General features: G+C 41.8%; 1 protein-coding gene across 1 annotated transcript; it reads right to left on the reverse strand.

The window, feature by feature from the left end:
• Positions 1-10,084: 10,084 nt before the first annotated feature.
• Positions 10,085-12,961, reverse strand: Mars2 (methionyl-tRNA synthetase 2, mitochondrial). The gene has a single exon (XM_005080907.4). It carries the CDS (start codon positions 12,910-12,912, stop codon positions 11,152-11,154), a length of 1,761 nt encoding a protein of 586 aa, XP_005080964.1. The 5' UTR covers positions 12,913-12,961; the 3' UTR covers positions 10,085-11,151.
• Between the last annotated feature and the right edge of the window lie 694 nt (positions 12,962-13,655).

The following is a 13,655-nucleotide window of genomic DNA, read 5'->3' on the forward strand; positions in this document are numbered from 1 at the left end:
TTTATAAATTCCAAGAGTCTGAGAGTAATTAATTGTATTTTGCATTAAAAAAAACTGAAAGTGAAATGTTGTAGTTAACCAGTTTAGTTCGGGCAATTATGCTTTCTCCTAAAATATACTGTACTTCCACGTTATTTTCACTCAATTCTGTAAAGATTATATATTATATTTCTCTCTGTAGACTGTAAACTATAAAATGGAGATAACATGAAAATATATTAATGTAATCCCTCAAAAGATACTACTCTGCTTAAGTTGTTATACCTTTCTCTTATTCTGTAAATGTAACAAAAGTAATTTTAGCAACCATTCACATGAGTGTTTTAAGTTTTCCATTTTCAAGGTCTTTTTATAAGCCATCCTAGTACAACCTCGCCCTTCGTTTCAGACAGTGCTGAAACAACCACTAGCAGGATCTAAAGGAAATGTCTAGTCAGCATAAAAAGTACTGCCGAAGTACATCCTCTTCCTTTGGTATTTTGGATAGAATAATTATCCACTAACAATTTGAGATTAGATTTAATACAGTGTGTTCCTTGCTAATCATATTAGGATCTTTTCCAGCACCAAAACAAAGCTACACAATATACCCCCATAACAAAAATACACAGGTAGATTTTTAAAATATATGCATGCTGATTAGTAAAGTTAGTAGTACTATTCTGCTCAGACTATTTCAAACTGTAAAAACTGCTGTTAGTTAAAATAATAACATTCACTCTCCTGATGTTAAAAGAAAAATAAAATAAACCTCAGCAAAAAATCTCATGTTCACAGGTGTTTAAGCCCATGTCCTGGTTATATACAATCTTTACAAAATTTGTCTTAAACTGTTGAGCTCAGACATACATACCTTTACATATTGAATATTTAAGCATCTACCTCAACAAACTTACCAATGATGGTTTTCAATAAGCTGGTTTAACCTGACTAGCCCCTTCTCATTACTTGGTTTTAAGTAGCAAGTTTTCACTATTATTCCTGTGTGTCCATCTGAAATCACAGTGGTTTCCTAATATATTTACACTGAGCCACAGAGGATACATTTACATGGTCTGTTTTTGTCAGAGCTAACAGCTCTTTTATATGACCTCCATGAATTACAGAAAAAGTGTTCTCTTATGCTGGATGTTTACTTTATGATATCAGTTACATCTAAAAATATTTCATTCAGAATTTGGTGTGAATTAATTTCCTTACAGAGACTGAGTTTATGTGAACAATAGTTTATTTAACAAAAGTAATTCCCTTAAGCACCATTTTTTATATTTTATACTAGGTCAAAACAGTGTCACACTGAGTGTTTAAAATGTTTCCTTTGCATCCAAATAAAGGGGCATGAAAACCAGCATCCATCTTTCATGCAACTATCCATACACATTTCCAATAACTAACCCTGTCAGTACTTACAAATTTCTTCTGTAACATCAGGGTAGGCTTCTTATTTTACTTAGATCCCAATAATGAATTAAAAATAAGCACTGGCTGGAGAGTATAGGCCAGTGGTAGAATGCTTGCTTAAACATGACGCTAGCATTTAAAACTTTGAAAAGGCCATCCACAATGAAACTAGAACAGAACTTAATACTGAAGTCTGCTTTTATAGAAAATATAGGGAATTTCTGTAAAGTGAGCTTTATAGGAATTTAAGACTAAACTGTCAACTCAGTAATTGCAGTTTCCCAAGTGTGAAGAACTTGAACCTTATAAGTCTTCACAAATTAGTGACTGCCCTTTAAAAGCACCCTGTCAATAGTCAGTCATTACCTACTACACATTCTTTACAAAACTGAAAAGCGTTATGCCTTGTTAACAAAGGTCTGCCTGCATTCAAACAGGATCCTAAAAAGTTATTTTAAACCCAAAATTAGTATGTAGATTTCTTGGCCTTCCTAGTTAGCAAGGATTTTAAAACATTTGATTTCTTAAAATATAATTTACAGGAGAGCTGAGACCCATATAAAGATGGCTTCACCCCACTTCTTTCAAGTGAAATTCATATCTATAAAATAGCTACCTTCCTTTTAAAATGTAAAATTGGACACTCTGTATCTCTTTTTCAGTTCACAATAAAGTTTCTAGTTTAAAGAAATGAAAACATCTTAACTATACTATGAAAGAAAATGTATCAAGAATTATCCAGTATGTGGCATTTAGATAATGGATAATGACCACAGCCAAAAGGACCTGGTTTCTGCAATCCTTTAGGAAAGTTGTCATTAGGATAGATGTCATAGAATTTAAGCTGTTAATAAATAGATAAGTTTTATTAAATTGTTCATTTGTATTAAGCTATATGTATGAAATAAAAAAGTTCCAGTGTTTGTGGCCTCTAGTAAATTCTCTAGCATTATTACTATAGTAGTAAATTCAAATTTGAATATTGATGTTTGTCTAAAGATAAATGTGGTATTAATTAGGAAAATGTTATTTCAGAATACTTAACTCATGACTTTATGACAACATATTTTCATTTTCAGCATAGCTTCTTAAACTTACTCCATCTGTGACTAGTGTATACATAGAAGAGTGTATGTAAGCCAAACATCTACTGATAATAAATCATAAATTTACAACAGTCCTTTGGTACACATATACCTTACCATTTATGAAAGCCTAAAGCAAAGGTGTATGCTAAAATGAATGCATTTATCTCTACATAAATAGCTGAGTCAGCATGATGTTTCTGTGTAACCCTGGCAACCTGAGTTCAACCCCCAGAACCCTGTGGAGGTGGAAGAACCAGCTTCACAGAATTCTCATGTAACATCTACACACATGCCATCGCATATGTGCCAGGATATACATCATACACACACACACACAAACAGTGAAAATGTTTTACATCTTTAGGGATTAAAAATGGCTGAATAGCTGAGCTAATACTATAAGACATAAAACATCCTCAGCTTTACAGTATAAAATCAGTGATAAAAACCCAACCACCAATGCAAGAATGCTGCTTCATAGAGATACATAATACAAAATGTCAGAAGAATGTTTAGGGTTAGTGCAAAAGTTGTTTGAAAATCTGACTTAATCCCTAACCAAAATTAACCTTTTTTTCCTCCCCAAGACAGGATTTCTCTGTATAGCCCTGGCTGTGCTGGAACTTGTTTTATAGACCAGACTGGCCTCAAACTCAGAGATCTGTCTACCTCTGCCTCCTTGAATGCTGCCTGGGATTAAAGGCATGTGCCACCACACCCAGCATAAAACTTTTTTTTAATCAAACTCAAGTCAGCAACTCAAACAGCAATTTTTTTTTTTTTTTTTTTTTTTTTTTTTTTGGTTTTTCGAGACAGGGTTTCTCTGTGGCTTTGGAGGCTGTCCTGAAACTAGCTCTTGTAGACCAGGCTGGCCTCGAACTCACAGAGATCCGCCTGCCTCTGCCTCCCAAGTGCTGGGATTAAAGGCGTGCGCCACCAACGCCCGGCTTCAAACAGCAATTTTTATTTTAATATTTTGTCTTACTTTTCCATTGCTGTGATAAGACACCATGGCCATGGGCCTATGGTTCCAGGTTAGACGGTGGAGTGAGGCATGGAGCAGCGGTGGAAAGCACACAGGGGATGGCAGTTTGCTGAAATCGCAAAGCCCACCCCCAGGGACACTTCCTCCAACAAGGCCACACCTCCTAATCCTTTCCAGAGGATTCCACCATCTGAAGCTGAAACATGAGCCTGTGAGCACCATTCTCATTCAGACCACTAGATGTACTTGTTTTATGAATACACGTTAGGCCTATGTATGTATGTATACCAGGTACATGTCTGATGCCAGTGGAGGCCAGAAAAGGCCTCAGATCCCAGAACTGAAGTTGTAGGCTGTTGTGAGGTGCCATGTGTGCTGGGAATCAAACCCAGATCCCCTAGAGGAGTAAGCATTCTTAACCAGTCAGTCATCTCCCTCGCCCTATTTATTTATTTTTATTGATCCTTCACATTAGCATAGGAGGTAACCAGCTATAACATCTTCATGCCTGTGTCCTTTCTTACTCCTTCTCCTATCACCCTCCTTCTGCCCATCCCCCAGCAGCAGATTCGCTTCCTTTCCCTTGTCACCCATGTGCCTTCCTACCACATGTACTCCATTACCTTATTTCATGCATCCTCTCTCATGACCCCCTTTCTACTTCAATTTTTAATTACTCAATCCAATCAGCCCAGTATTAAACAGATTTGATTCTTAAATGCTGAGGAATGAATGTTGGAAAATATTAAGGTTTTTTTTTCATACTTAAAGCATTATATACCCATAAGCAGGAGAAACTCTGTGTAGTAAGAATACAGCAATCCTAACATACAAGATCTTTGCATCTGAGCCTTGGAGTTTCAGTGTCCTCGTTTGCTTTCTGTTTCTGTGATAAAATACCATAATCAAAAGCAACTTAAAGACAAAAGAGCTTTTTTTAACTTTCCGTTCTAAAGGGATGACAAAGTCCTTTAAGGCAGGGAGGAGTAGCAGCAGGTAATAGGCATAGCAGCAGGGACAGGAAGCTGAGCACTCACTTTTGCAAACACACATAAGGCAGAGAAAACTGGAAGTTGGGGAAAGAAACTGTAATAGAGCCCCACAACATGCTTCTTCCAGCAACGCTCCACCAACCCCAAGTCCCCAAACAGCATCACCAACCGGAAGCCAAGTGTTCAAATACCTGAATTCCTCATACATTTTCTTTTTCTTTTCTTTTCTTTTTTTTTAATCTTACAAGACAAGGCTTCCCCGTAGCTTTGGGGACTATCCTGGAACTCAATGTGGAGACCAGGCTGGCCTCGAACTCACGGAGATCCTCCTGCCTCTGCCTCCCAAGACTTGGATTAAAGGCATGTGCCACCACTGCCAGCTCCTCACACGTTTTCAATGAACTTTTGGTTGTATATTCCGAAACCCTTACTGTTGACAATTTATTTGATCCCTACAATTAGTTATGTGACCCACTAAGATGATGTGGGTTGGAGGACAAGCACTGCATTTTAAGAGTTAGAGCACTCTTCTGAAAATAACAAAGGGAATGATGTTAAAGCTGTAGGCTATACAGTTCCTAAAAACTGCTTAAACTTGCATCAGAACACAAGCAGGGTTAGGATACAGAAGAAATTCATGAATATGCCATATTTCGTGGAAAAGGTGCTTGCAAGTTTTTCTTAGCATTTTCATAGTTTGTCTGCTAACTCCTCTCAGCTCCAAACACCAGTTAAAGAATACTTATGCTCTCCACAATACTTATGACTGGTTTTCATGCTAAGGTATGCTAAGGCTTGGGATGGAGCCCTTTGAGTCTAGATGCTGCTGTTTTATAAGCTATGATTCCATGCAAATTATTTCCCATCTCCTGTGCCTCCATTTCTCACCAGTTTATTTGGTCAGTGGGAAAAGATAAAACACAAAAAAGCTATTCGTTTTCTCCAGTCATCTTATTACTGGACTAACAAATATTTCACAAAATTGTCATTTTTTGTTGTGTTTTGTGATCCTGGCTAGCCTCAAATTCAGAGATTGCCCTGCCTCTACCTCCAGAGTGCTGTGATTAAAGGGGTGGGCCATTGCTGGGGGTTGGGAACCAACCAAGTACATTTGTGACAAATCCAGTTATTTTAACAGAGACTTGTATGAAAAGAGAAAATTTAAAGCCACAAAAACTGTCTGCTACAATTTTCTTTCCCTTCACTTAGCAGTAATGACACACTATGTAATAAGCATTAAAGACTCAAAATACTAATAATTACTGTATTTTTTACTTCTTGTATGATTTCCCTGAACTCCTAAGTAGAACTTTTTAATGTAGTTTTCAGTATTAGCTTTTTCTGTGTCTAAGGCTATGTTGTTAGATCACACAAGTGCATAAGTGATACAATTTGATGCATTGTTCCTTTGTCCATTGTGTTACTAATAGTCACGGCCTGCACTAATATTACATTTTGCCATGCCAGCTGTCTTGTTTAATCTTGTCTCTTGAGAGGTTATAAAATTTTATACTACTACAATTATTGATTTATATCATCTTACAGGTTTTCTATGTATACTATTTGTGCTTTTTCTTTGACCTTTTAATCTTCTTCCCCATTTTCTGGGCTGAGTTTTCTTGTGCCTTTTCATCTGGCTAGAAATATTGTTTGTATTATTTTGTTAATTAGCTTCACATGTATAAAAAGCTTGTGAACTTTGTATGAATACCTACAGAGTTTAACTAATAGAAGGTTCTAGACTAGTTCAATGGAAAGTAACTACTGAAATTATCTTTATTTTATTGTCCAAACAAAAGCTTAATTACTACCTCTTTAAAAATAGTGGTGCACACCTTTAATCCAAGTGCTTGGGACATAGGAAAGTGAATCTCTGTGAGTTCAAAGTCAGACTGGTCTAAATAGGCCATGGCAGCCAGGACTATATAGTGGGACCAAGAGCAGAGGAGGTTTACTTAAGGAAAAAGTAAGACATTTGATGTGTTTCAATTAAATTACTGAATTGAGGTCATATGATTCTGATCTGTAACTTGAGCATAATGAAGTCTTTAAAAGTCATTGTCATGTTCAGTATCTTAGTGACTCTCAGCTAACAATGCTGCAAATAGAAGAGGCGGGTGATTGTCCCCACAGTGTACTGAGTTCTTCCTAGAGCATCCCTTCAGTGTCCCACTTGAGTCTTCAAGCCTCTGCCGAATTATCAGTCAAAGTCCTTAATGACTCAAGGGCAGACTCACTTGGAGCTTCAGTTTTCTTCTTCAGTTGGCAAACTTGCCTGAAACATTGTCACATCTCACAACATCCTAGTTTTTTTGTTTGTTTTTTGGTTTTGTCGAGACAGGGTTTCTCTGTATTGTTTTGGAGGCTGTCCTGGAACTCTCTCCGTAGACCAGGCTGGCCTGGAACTCACAGAGATCTGCCTGCCTCTGCCTCCCCAGTGCTGGGATTAAAGGCGTGCACCACCATTGCCCGGCGACATCCTAGATTTTGAAATCCATACTATCTGCTGGAAGCTGTTCTGTTCACTGGGGATAAAACATCTATACTATTGCCTACTTTCATGACAACCTAGATGTGGCTAAGCCTCCCAATCACAACTCATATGCAGAAGCAGAAAAAGTCCCCAGTTTAGTCCTGTCATGAAACACAAATTGAAACTTAGAGTACCATCCTAAACAGTGTAGTAAGGTCAGTTCTTTCCTGTTAGGTTGTTCCTTAAATTTAATGCAATATCCTAGGTAGCCCAAGACTACATAAATTAAGAAAAAAGTCAACTTTAGCTTTCAGTGTTCCTTTCTGTCTGCTCAAAACAGTTTTTAGTAAGCAAGCAGTTTAAGCTGAGAGCTCTTGCCACCTCCAGAATTAAGACACACAGTGTATAAGTATAAAATGTGATTCAATTAACCTTAATTTGGCAATTACTGTTCTAGCCCTTACACATTCACGGAATTCCTGTGTTCCTTGTTAGGAGTTCACCAGTCCTGGGGCTAAAGAGATGACTCAGTAGGTGAAAGAGCTCCTGTGAGCCTGACTCCCCAAGCTTGGATCCCCAGATCCCAGACAAAAGTAGTACAAGCACCTATAATCCCAGCAGACACTGGAAGGAGATGGGTGGCAGGGTACAAACAGAATCTCCAGAAATGTGAAGGCCAGCTAGCCTGGCTTACTCATTAGTGAAGAGACTCATGTGAGCTAAGAAGGTAAGGACACACCTCACCCCATCTTCTGACCTATACAATACATATGCCTACACCCATGAATACAAACTCACCCTTCCCTACTCCTCCCCCAACTCTTGCTTCACCCTCCTTACACAGACACACACACACACACACACACACACACACACACAAACTTTTTTTAATTGTAAGTTCACCAGTCCAAAGCTCCAGCAGAAGGAACAGGATCAGCTCTGCAAGCTGAAAGTTCTGGGGAGAGTTAAGGCTTTCTTGTGCAATCTCTGCTGTTGGGTATCCCAATCTGACCCCAGTTCCTTCCCTACTAGTAAAACACACGTGGCTATAGTCACATTCACACCCTTCTATCTCCACATATTTGTGTAAGACCAGGAAAAGACATCCCCCCCAAAGTTTCTAACCTGAACTAAGAAAAAGATGGGAAATTGCCTTGAGAAGGCAGATATAAACAAAGCATCAATGTTCAGTGACCACATCTTGTCTAAGAGGCCTAGCCTCTCCCCATACCTCAATCTGACACCAATGCAGGACATTGCCACTACATACTTGTTAGAGGTAGAGCAGTCAGAGCCATGAAGCCATCCTACTGTCATCTTTACAATCTTACCTATTTCTTGGGTCATCCTTTTTCAAAGCCTGCAATATGACCAACTAATGCCCATCTCAGTGTCAGAACTTCTAGAACTAAAGAAGTCATAATTACAGGTGGAATCTTGACCAAAACAAATCCCATCAAACAAATTTGTGCTAAGGGCCCATCTTCCAGCCTGTGCACTTACACAATCCGGCATCAACTTCATGGTCTATTAGCCTGTTAACACCTATTAAAGTTCATAGGTTTGTAAGAAATATGTCTCTTTATAAAATGACTATAATTTTGGTATAACCAAAGATTCTGTGTACTTGCTGCTTCTACAGCCAGGGGTTTTCCAATTAGGAAAATGTCTAATCTATTAGTTTGTAGAACACAGTACACAGTAATACTATTTAACATAAACACTACCTGCTGCTGCTCATATGACTTCACAGATAGAGGCCAGAAGTCTGGAGAGGTGAGATCTGCTGTTGTGTGCTTGGCAGTACTTAGCATTGGCCCAGGGCCCTCCACGCTAGGTAAGTGCTCTACCACTAAGCTCTATCTCACAGCTTCCTAATGTGACAGCCCTTGAAAACCTGATCTAGGCTGAGCTGTCACTTCCTGTAATACTGCCTCCAAGAGTACACCAAAATGAGTATTTGAGAATCACAAGAGTAGTTTGAGGCTCAAAGAAAATAAAAAACTTAAAGTAGAAGGTTCTGTAAGATACCACATACAGAACTGACATTTCTGGGATGAGGGTTCGCACTAGTCTTCACCTTTATTCACTTCTTCCAGAAGTAGTTAAGATGCCCCCAGCCTCTCACCTTGAAGGTACAGACCCTCTCATTTAATGGAACTCTCCACTTGGCAGTTCTAAACTACTGTCAAGCCTGACACAAATGTGTACAAAAAAGGCTATTTGTTTTACCTACTGTGCCTATTACAGAAATTGGTTTGACCTTCCTGATCACCACAGAAGTAGGATCCAGTTTACCACACTCTTCCACTTAAATACCCTGGCTGCTATAATTACACCATCTTTTTTCTGGTCTTCTGACTCCTAGTATCTAACAGCTAGTTCAATGCCTTCACAAGTAACAGTCTGCAAAAACTCCACTATCAGCAAGTCAAGCTCCACTGGGATATGAGGAAGACACCCATGGAAGATACTATGAGTTTATGCAGGAACTACAACACTGCAGTAAGGGCTCACCAAAGAGGTTAGAATCTCACTAAATGTCTTCCTTTTAAGGAAACACAGGCTAACTTGCATCACTTTCCAGCCCTAAGAGACTGTGCCTATGCCTCAGAAGTCTACCCTGCTGATCCCAGCAAGTAACTAGAATATGCCCTGTGGAGACCGGGAATGATCTGAAGCACAAAATGATACAGGGAGTACAAAGGAACTCTTGTGGAAATGGTCTTTCTACTTTTATAATGCCTTCAAGTATTCTTTTCCAAACAGTGTTTCCTAGCAACCTACCTGTCACTTTGCTAATTAATAGAAACTAGAACTGAATGGTGGCACTTAAAACAAGTCTGGGAGAAACTGCCTGCACAATTGTTTACTTCATGGTGAGCCCTTTCTGCCTGATACCATACTTAGAATGGATGTTCAAAGCAAGCTTGCATTTTAAACTGTGGCCTAGTTGTCTGCCCCATTTCCTATCTGATATAACAGTGACTTACACCCTTCTAGTCACTATACTAATTGTTACTTTAACATCTCTGTTCCTTTATGGAACCTTGGAGAGAGCTCTGAACCCTTGACATTCCTGAACACTGCTCATTTCCTCCCTTCAACATTACCTTCAATAAATGTAACCAAACAGATCTGAATAATCTGTTTACAATCAAACTTTAATAACAAAAGAAAAAGACAGGCATGGTGGTACACCCTATAATACAGCACCTGAAAGCTTAAACTATGTAGTGAAACTTTGTCTCAAAAAGAGAAGTAATCAACAAAAATTACTTTAACATAAATATATTAATATTATATAAATTCTACATTGTATTATATATCCTGATTGACCAAAATAATCATATGAGGTAAATTATGGATAAGTCAGGAAATATAAAGAGAATACTGCCCTTTTGAGGGCTTTTTAGATGAATTGTACATATAATCATTACTAAAATTTACTATTTGTAATATAGTGTACCTAAAGAGCTCTATAGTTTTATCATGTAAATAACCAGTTATATCTACTTTTACTTATTGTACATGTCATTTTTTAGTAGTTTTAAAATGAGAATTCTAGTATCTTTGCATTGTTAAAATAGCAGTGGTTCCAAAGTTATCCTTTAGGAAAAACAGTAAAATTCTAAAGACCTGTGAATTTCAATGGCTGGAAATGATTCTCAGTCTTTCTGAAACCACTCATAAGTAGTTGAATGTGTGAGAACAGAGCCATCTACTGGATGAAGTGTAGTATTGCAAAGCACAACTCCTGAACTGACTAATCAGCAATTTAAAAATGAGAATGAACATGGCAAAAGTCAGGTATTCTAAGACACTGGTCTAACAGAGTAGGGCTGACTTGTGAAAACTGGCCAGGGACTGCAGTCTAGTTCCAGCTGAAGGAAGGGCTGTGTCAATTAGCCTGAGTAGTGGAAGCCATGAGAGGTAGTCTGGAACATTGTTTGGGAGAAGGTACAACGAGAAGGAACTTGGTCCCTTCCTCAGGCATCCTTCTCAGACACTGGCGAACAAAGAACAGTGGTTAGTGGCACAGAGAAATGAAAGGGTGGGTTAGGTACCAGGTACCTGGATGGCTCTTAAGGACATACGTGCACGGGTTATCTACTCATCTGGTACAACACTTTATAAACACGACCTTAACTTTCCTGAAAATGCAAAAAAGAATACATTTGCTCTTTTATCATCAGCCAGTAAGGACTGTTTCTAGGTCCTGTGGGCTTTCACTAGCCAAGTCCTGGATTGGTCCAGTCTTGGAAACAAAAGCCCAGTGTCAGGTCCCAACTTTCTCCCTTCAAAGGGGCATGGGTGTCCATAGAATCGAGGTAGGAAGTGGAGCTCTCTAAGGCCTCTCTCTGTGGCAGACACCCCCAGTCTTGACAGCAGCTTATCAGCTAAGTTTGGAGTAACAGGCTGAAGCAAGGTTCCAAAAACTCGCAAACACTCTAAGGCCACATGAAGCACAGTACCCAGCCAGAGGGCGTCCGCAGGGCTTTCCCAGGTTAATTTCCACGGTGCATGCCTCTGGATGAAACCATTAGTCTGCCGAACACAGCTGGACACTGCCTCCAGAGCCTTATAGATCTGAAAGTTATCATAATAGTCGGCTACCTGCTTAGGCAAAGTGGCCATCGCACTTACAAGTGCGTAGTCTTCGGCCTGCACACGAACCGATGGCCCCGTTAACCCTGGCTCACTGGGGAAACAGGCAGTGCAGAAAGACGGGTAGGTCCCAGAAGGATTTATCCTGTAGGCAGTGCAGCGGTTTAAAAGTCCTCCTAAGGCATCTGCCAGCTCAGAGTCCAGCAATTTAACCACCTTTTCATCATAGTAGTCGCAGTCCCAGTTGGGAACTCCCTGCCGAAGGAGAAAGTAGCGGAAGCCATCCACAGTATAGCGATCAAGGCAAGCCCTGGGATCCACCACGTTGCCCAAGCTCTTGGACATCTTTTGGCCACTCACCGTCCAGTGTGAGTGGACATAGATGCGATGCGGTGGCCTCAGTCCGGCCCCTAAGAGAAGGGCAGGCCAGTAAATGGCATGAAATTTGAGAATGTCCTTACCTATGATATGAGACGTGGCTGGCCACCACGACTTGAAGTCTGCATCTGGATAGCCAAGCACGGTGAGGTAGTTGACCAGAGCATCCAGCCACACGTAGACCGTCTGCGAATCATCCCCGGGAACCGGGATACCCCAGTGCAGGTGGCTGCTCCTTCGAGAAACGGACAAATCTGGCAGCTCCTCCTGCAGCCACTGAAGAACTGTCTGGTGGAACGGCTCCGGGGTGATCGCCTGAGGGCTGTCTCGAAGCCACCGTTGGAGTGGTTCTCGAAACTGGGAAAGCCTGAAAATGTAATTTTCTTCCTTGGTCCAGGAGACAGGATGCCCGCTCTCGAGAGACACGGGGCACGGATCCCCTGTCGGACTCACCTGCCGAGTGACCTTGGCCTCAGGCAGGAAGCACTCGTCGGAGGCGCAATACCATCCTTCATAAAGCCCCTTGTACAGCAGACCCCGTGCCTCCAGCACCTCCCAGAAGTGCTGCACGGCCAGCCGGTGCCGGGCCTCCGTGGTGCGGATGAAGTCGGTGGAGGAGATGCCAGCCTCCCGGAAAAGCTGCTGGAACTGGGCAGACACTCGATCGCACAGCTCGATTGGGGACAGACCCGCGGTGGCTGCCGCCTGCTGGATCTTCAGGCCGTGCTCGTCCGTGCCGGTGGAGAACCGCGTGGACGCAGAGCCGGGAACGCGGAGACGACGGTGGCGGCACAAAGCGTCGGCCAGCAGCGCCGAGTACAGGTGCCCGATGTGCGGCGCGGCGTTCACGTAGAAAATGGGCGTGGTGAAGTGAGCCCGCGCTTCTCCAGTGTCGCCAGGGGCGCTCGGCGAGCACGAACCGTAGCGGCGACAGCCGGGGGCCGCCCGGGTGCGCAACAGCACCCGCAGAGCACACTGCCGCAGCATGGTGCCAGCCGGCTCCAGCCCCAGACACCGCGTCCCGAGCACGTGAGAGGGCGCGTGCGCAGCTGGATGGCACCGCAGCTTCCGGCGCGGAAGCCAATGAACGGCGAGCGCTGCCTTCTGCGGCCCCGCCCATAGCGCCTCCCTCTTCAGGCTTCCTGAAGGGCGCGCAAGGGCCGCTGGTCGGCGGGAGGTTTTGAGTGGTGGGCGGCTGGGTTTCCTGTCACGGCAGGTGACAAAAGAAGCACATGTCCTGTGTGCTGTGCTTTGAGCAACAGTCTAACACGCTGGTATCTGTTTCCGGTTCTGGACTGAGCTCGTTGCTAAGATTTCTATATTGAAAGCCGGGCGTTGGTGGTGCATGCCTTTAATCCCAGAGGCAGGCGGATCTCTGCGAGTTCGAGGCCAGCCTGGTCTACAGCGCGAGTTCCAGGATAGGTTCCAAAGCTACACAGAGACCCTGTCTCGAAAAAGAAAAAAAAGTTCTGGGGTTGAAGAGATGGCTCAGTGGTTAAGAGCTTTGGCTGCTCTTCCAGAGGTCCTGAGTTCAATTCCCAGCAACCACATGGTGGCTCACATCTGTAAAGAGATCTGGTCTGCTGGCCGACATGCAGAATACTATTAACATAATATAGGTGTGTGTGTATATAATATATATATATATGCATGCTGTATGAGGCATTTCCCCAAGCTCGTTAACTAGCACAATGCAGGACATAAATCCAGCCTCCCCATATACTCAAGTC

Source organism: Mesocricetus auratus, unplaced genomic scaffold (genome assembly GCF_017639785.1).
Source record: "Mesocricetus auratus isolate SY011 unplaced genomic scaffold, BCM_Maur_2.0 Super-Scaffold_100010, whole genome shotgun sequence".
Taxonomy (NCBI): Eukaryota; Metazoa; Chordata; class Mammalia; order Rodentia; family Cricetidae; genus Mesocricetus; species Mesocricetus auratus.

Bases quoted from the DNA above. Each gene is read 5' to 3' on its own strand.
- Mars2 (XM_005080907.4), bottom strand. From the start codon at position 12,912: ATGCTGCGGCAGTGTGCTCTGCGGGTGCTGTTGCGCACCCGGGCGGCC.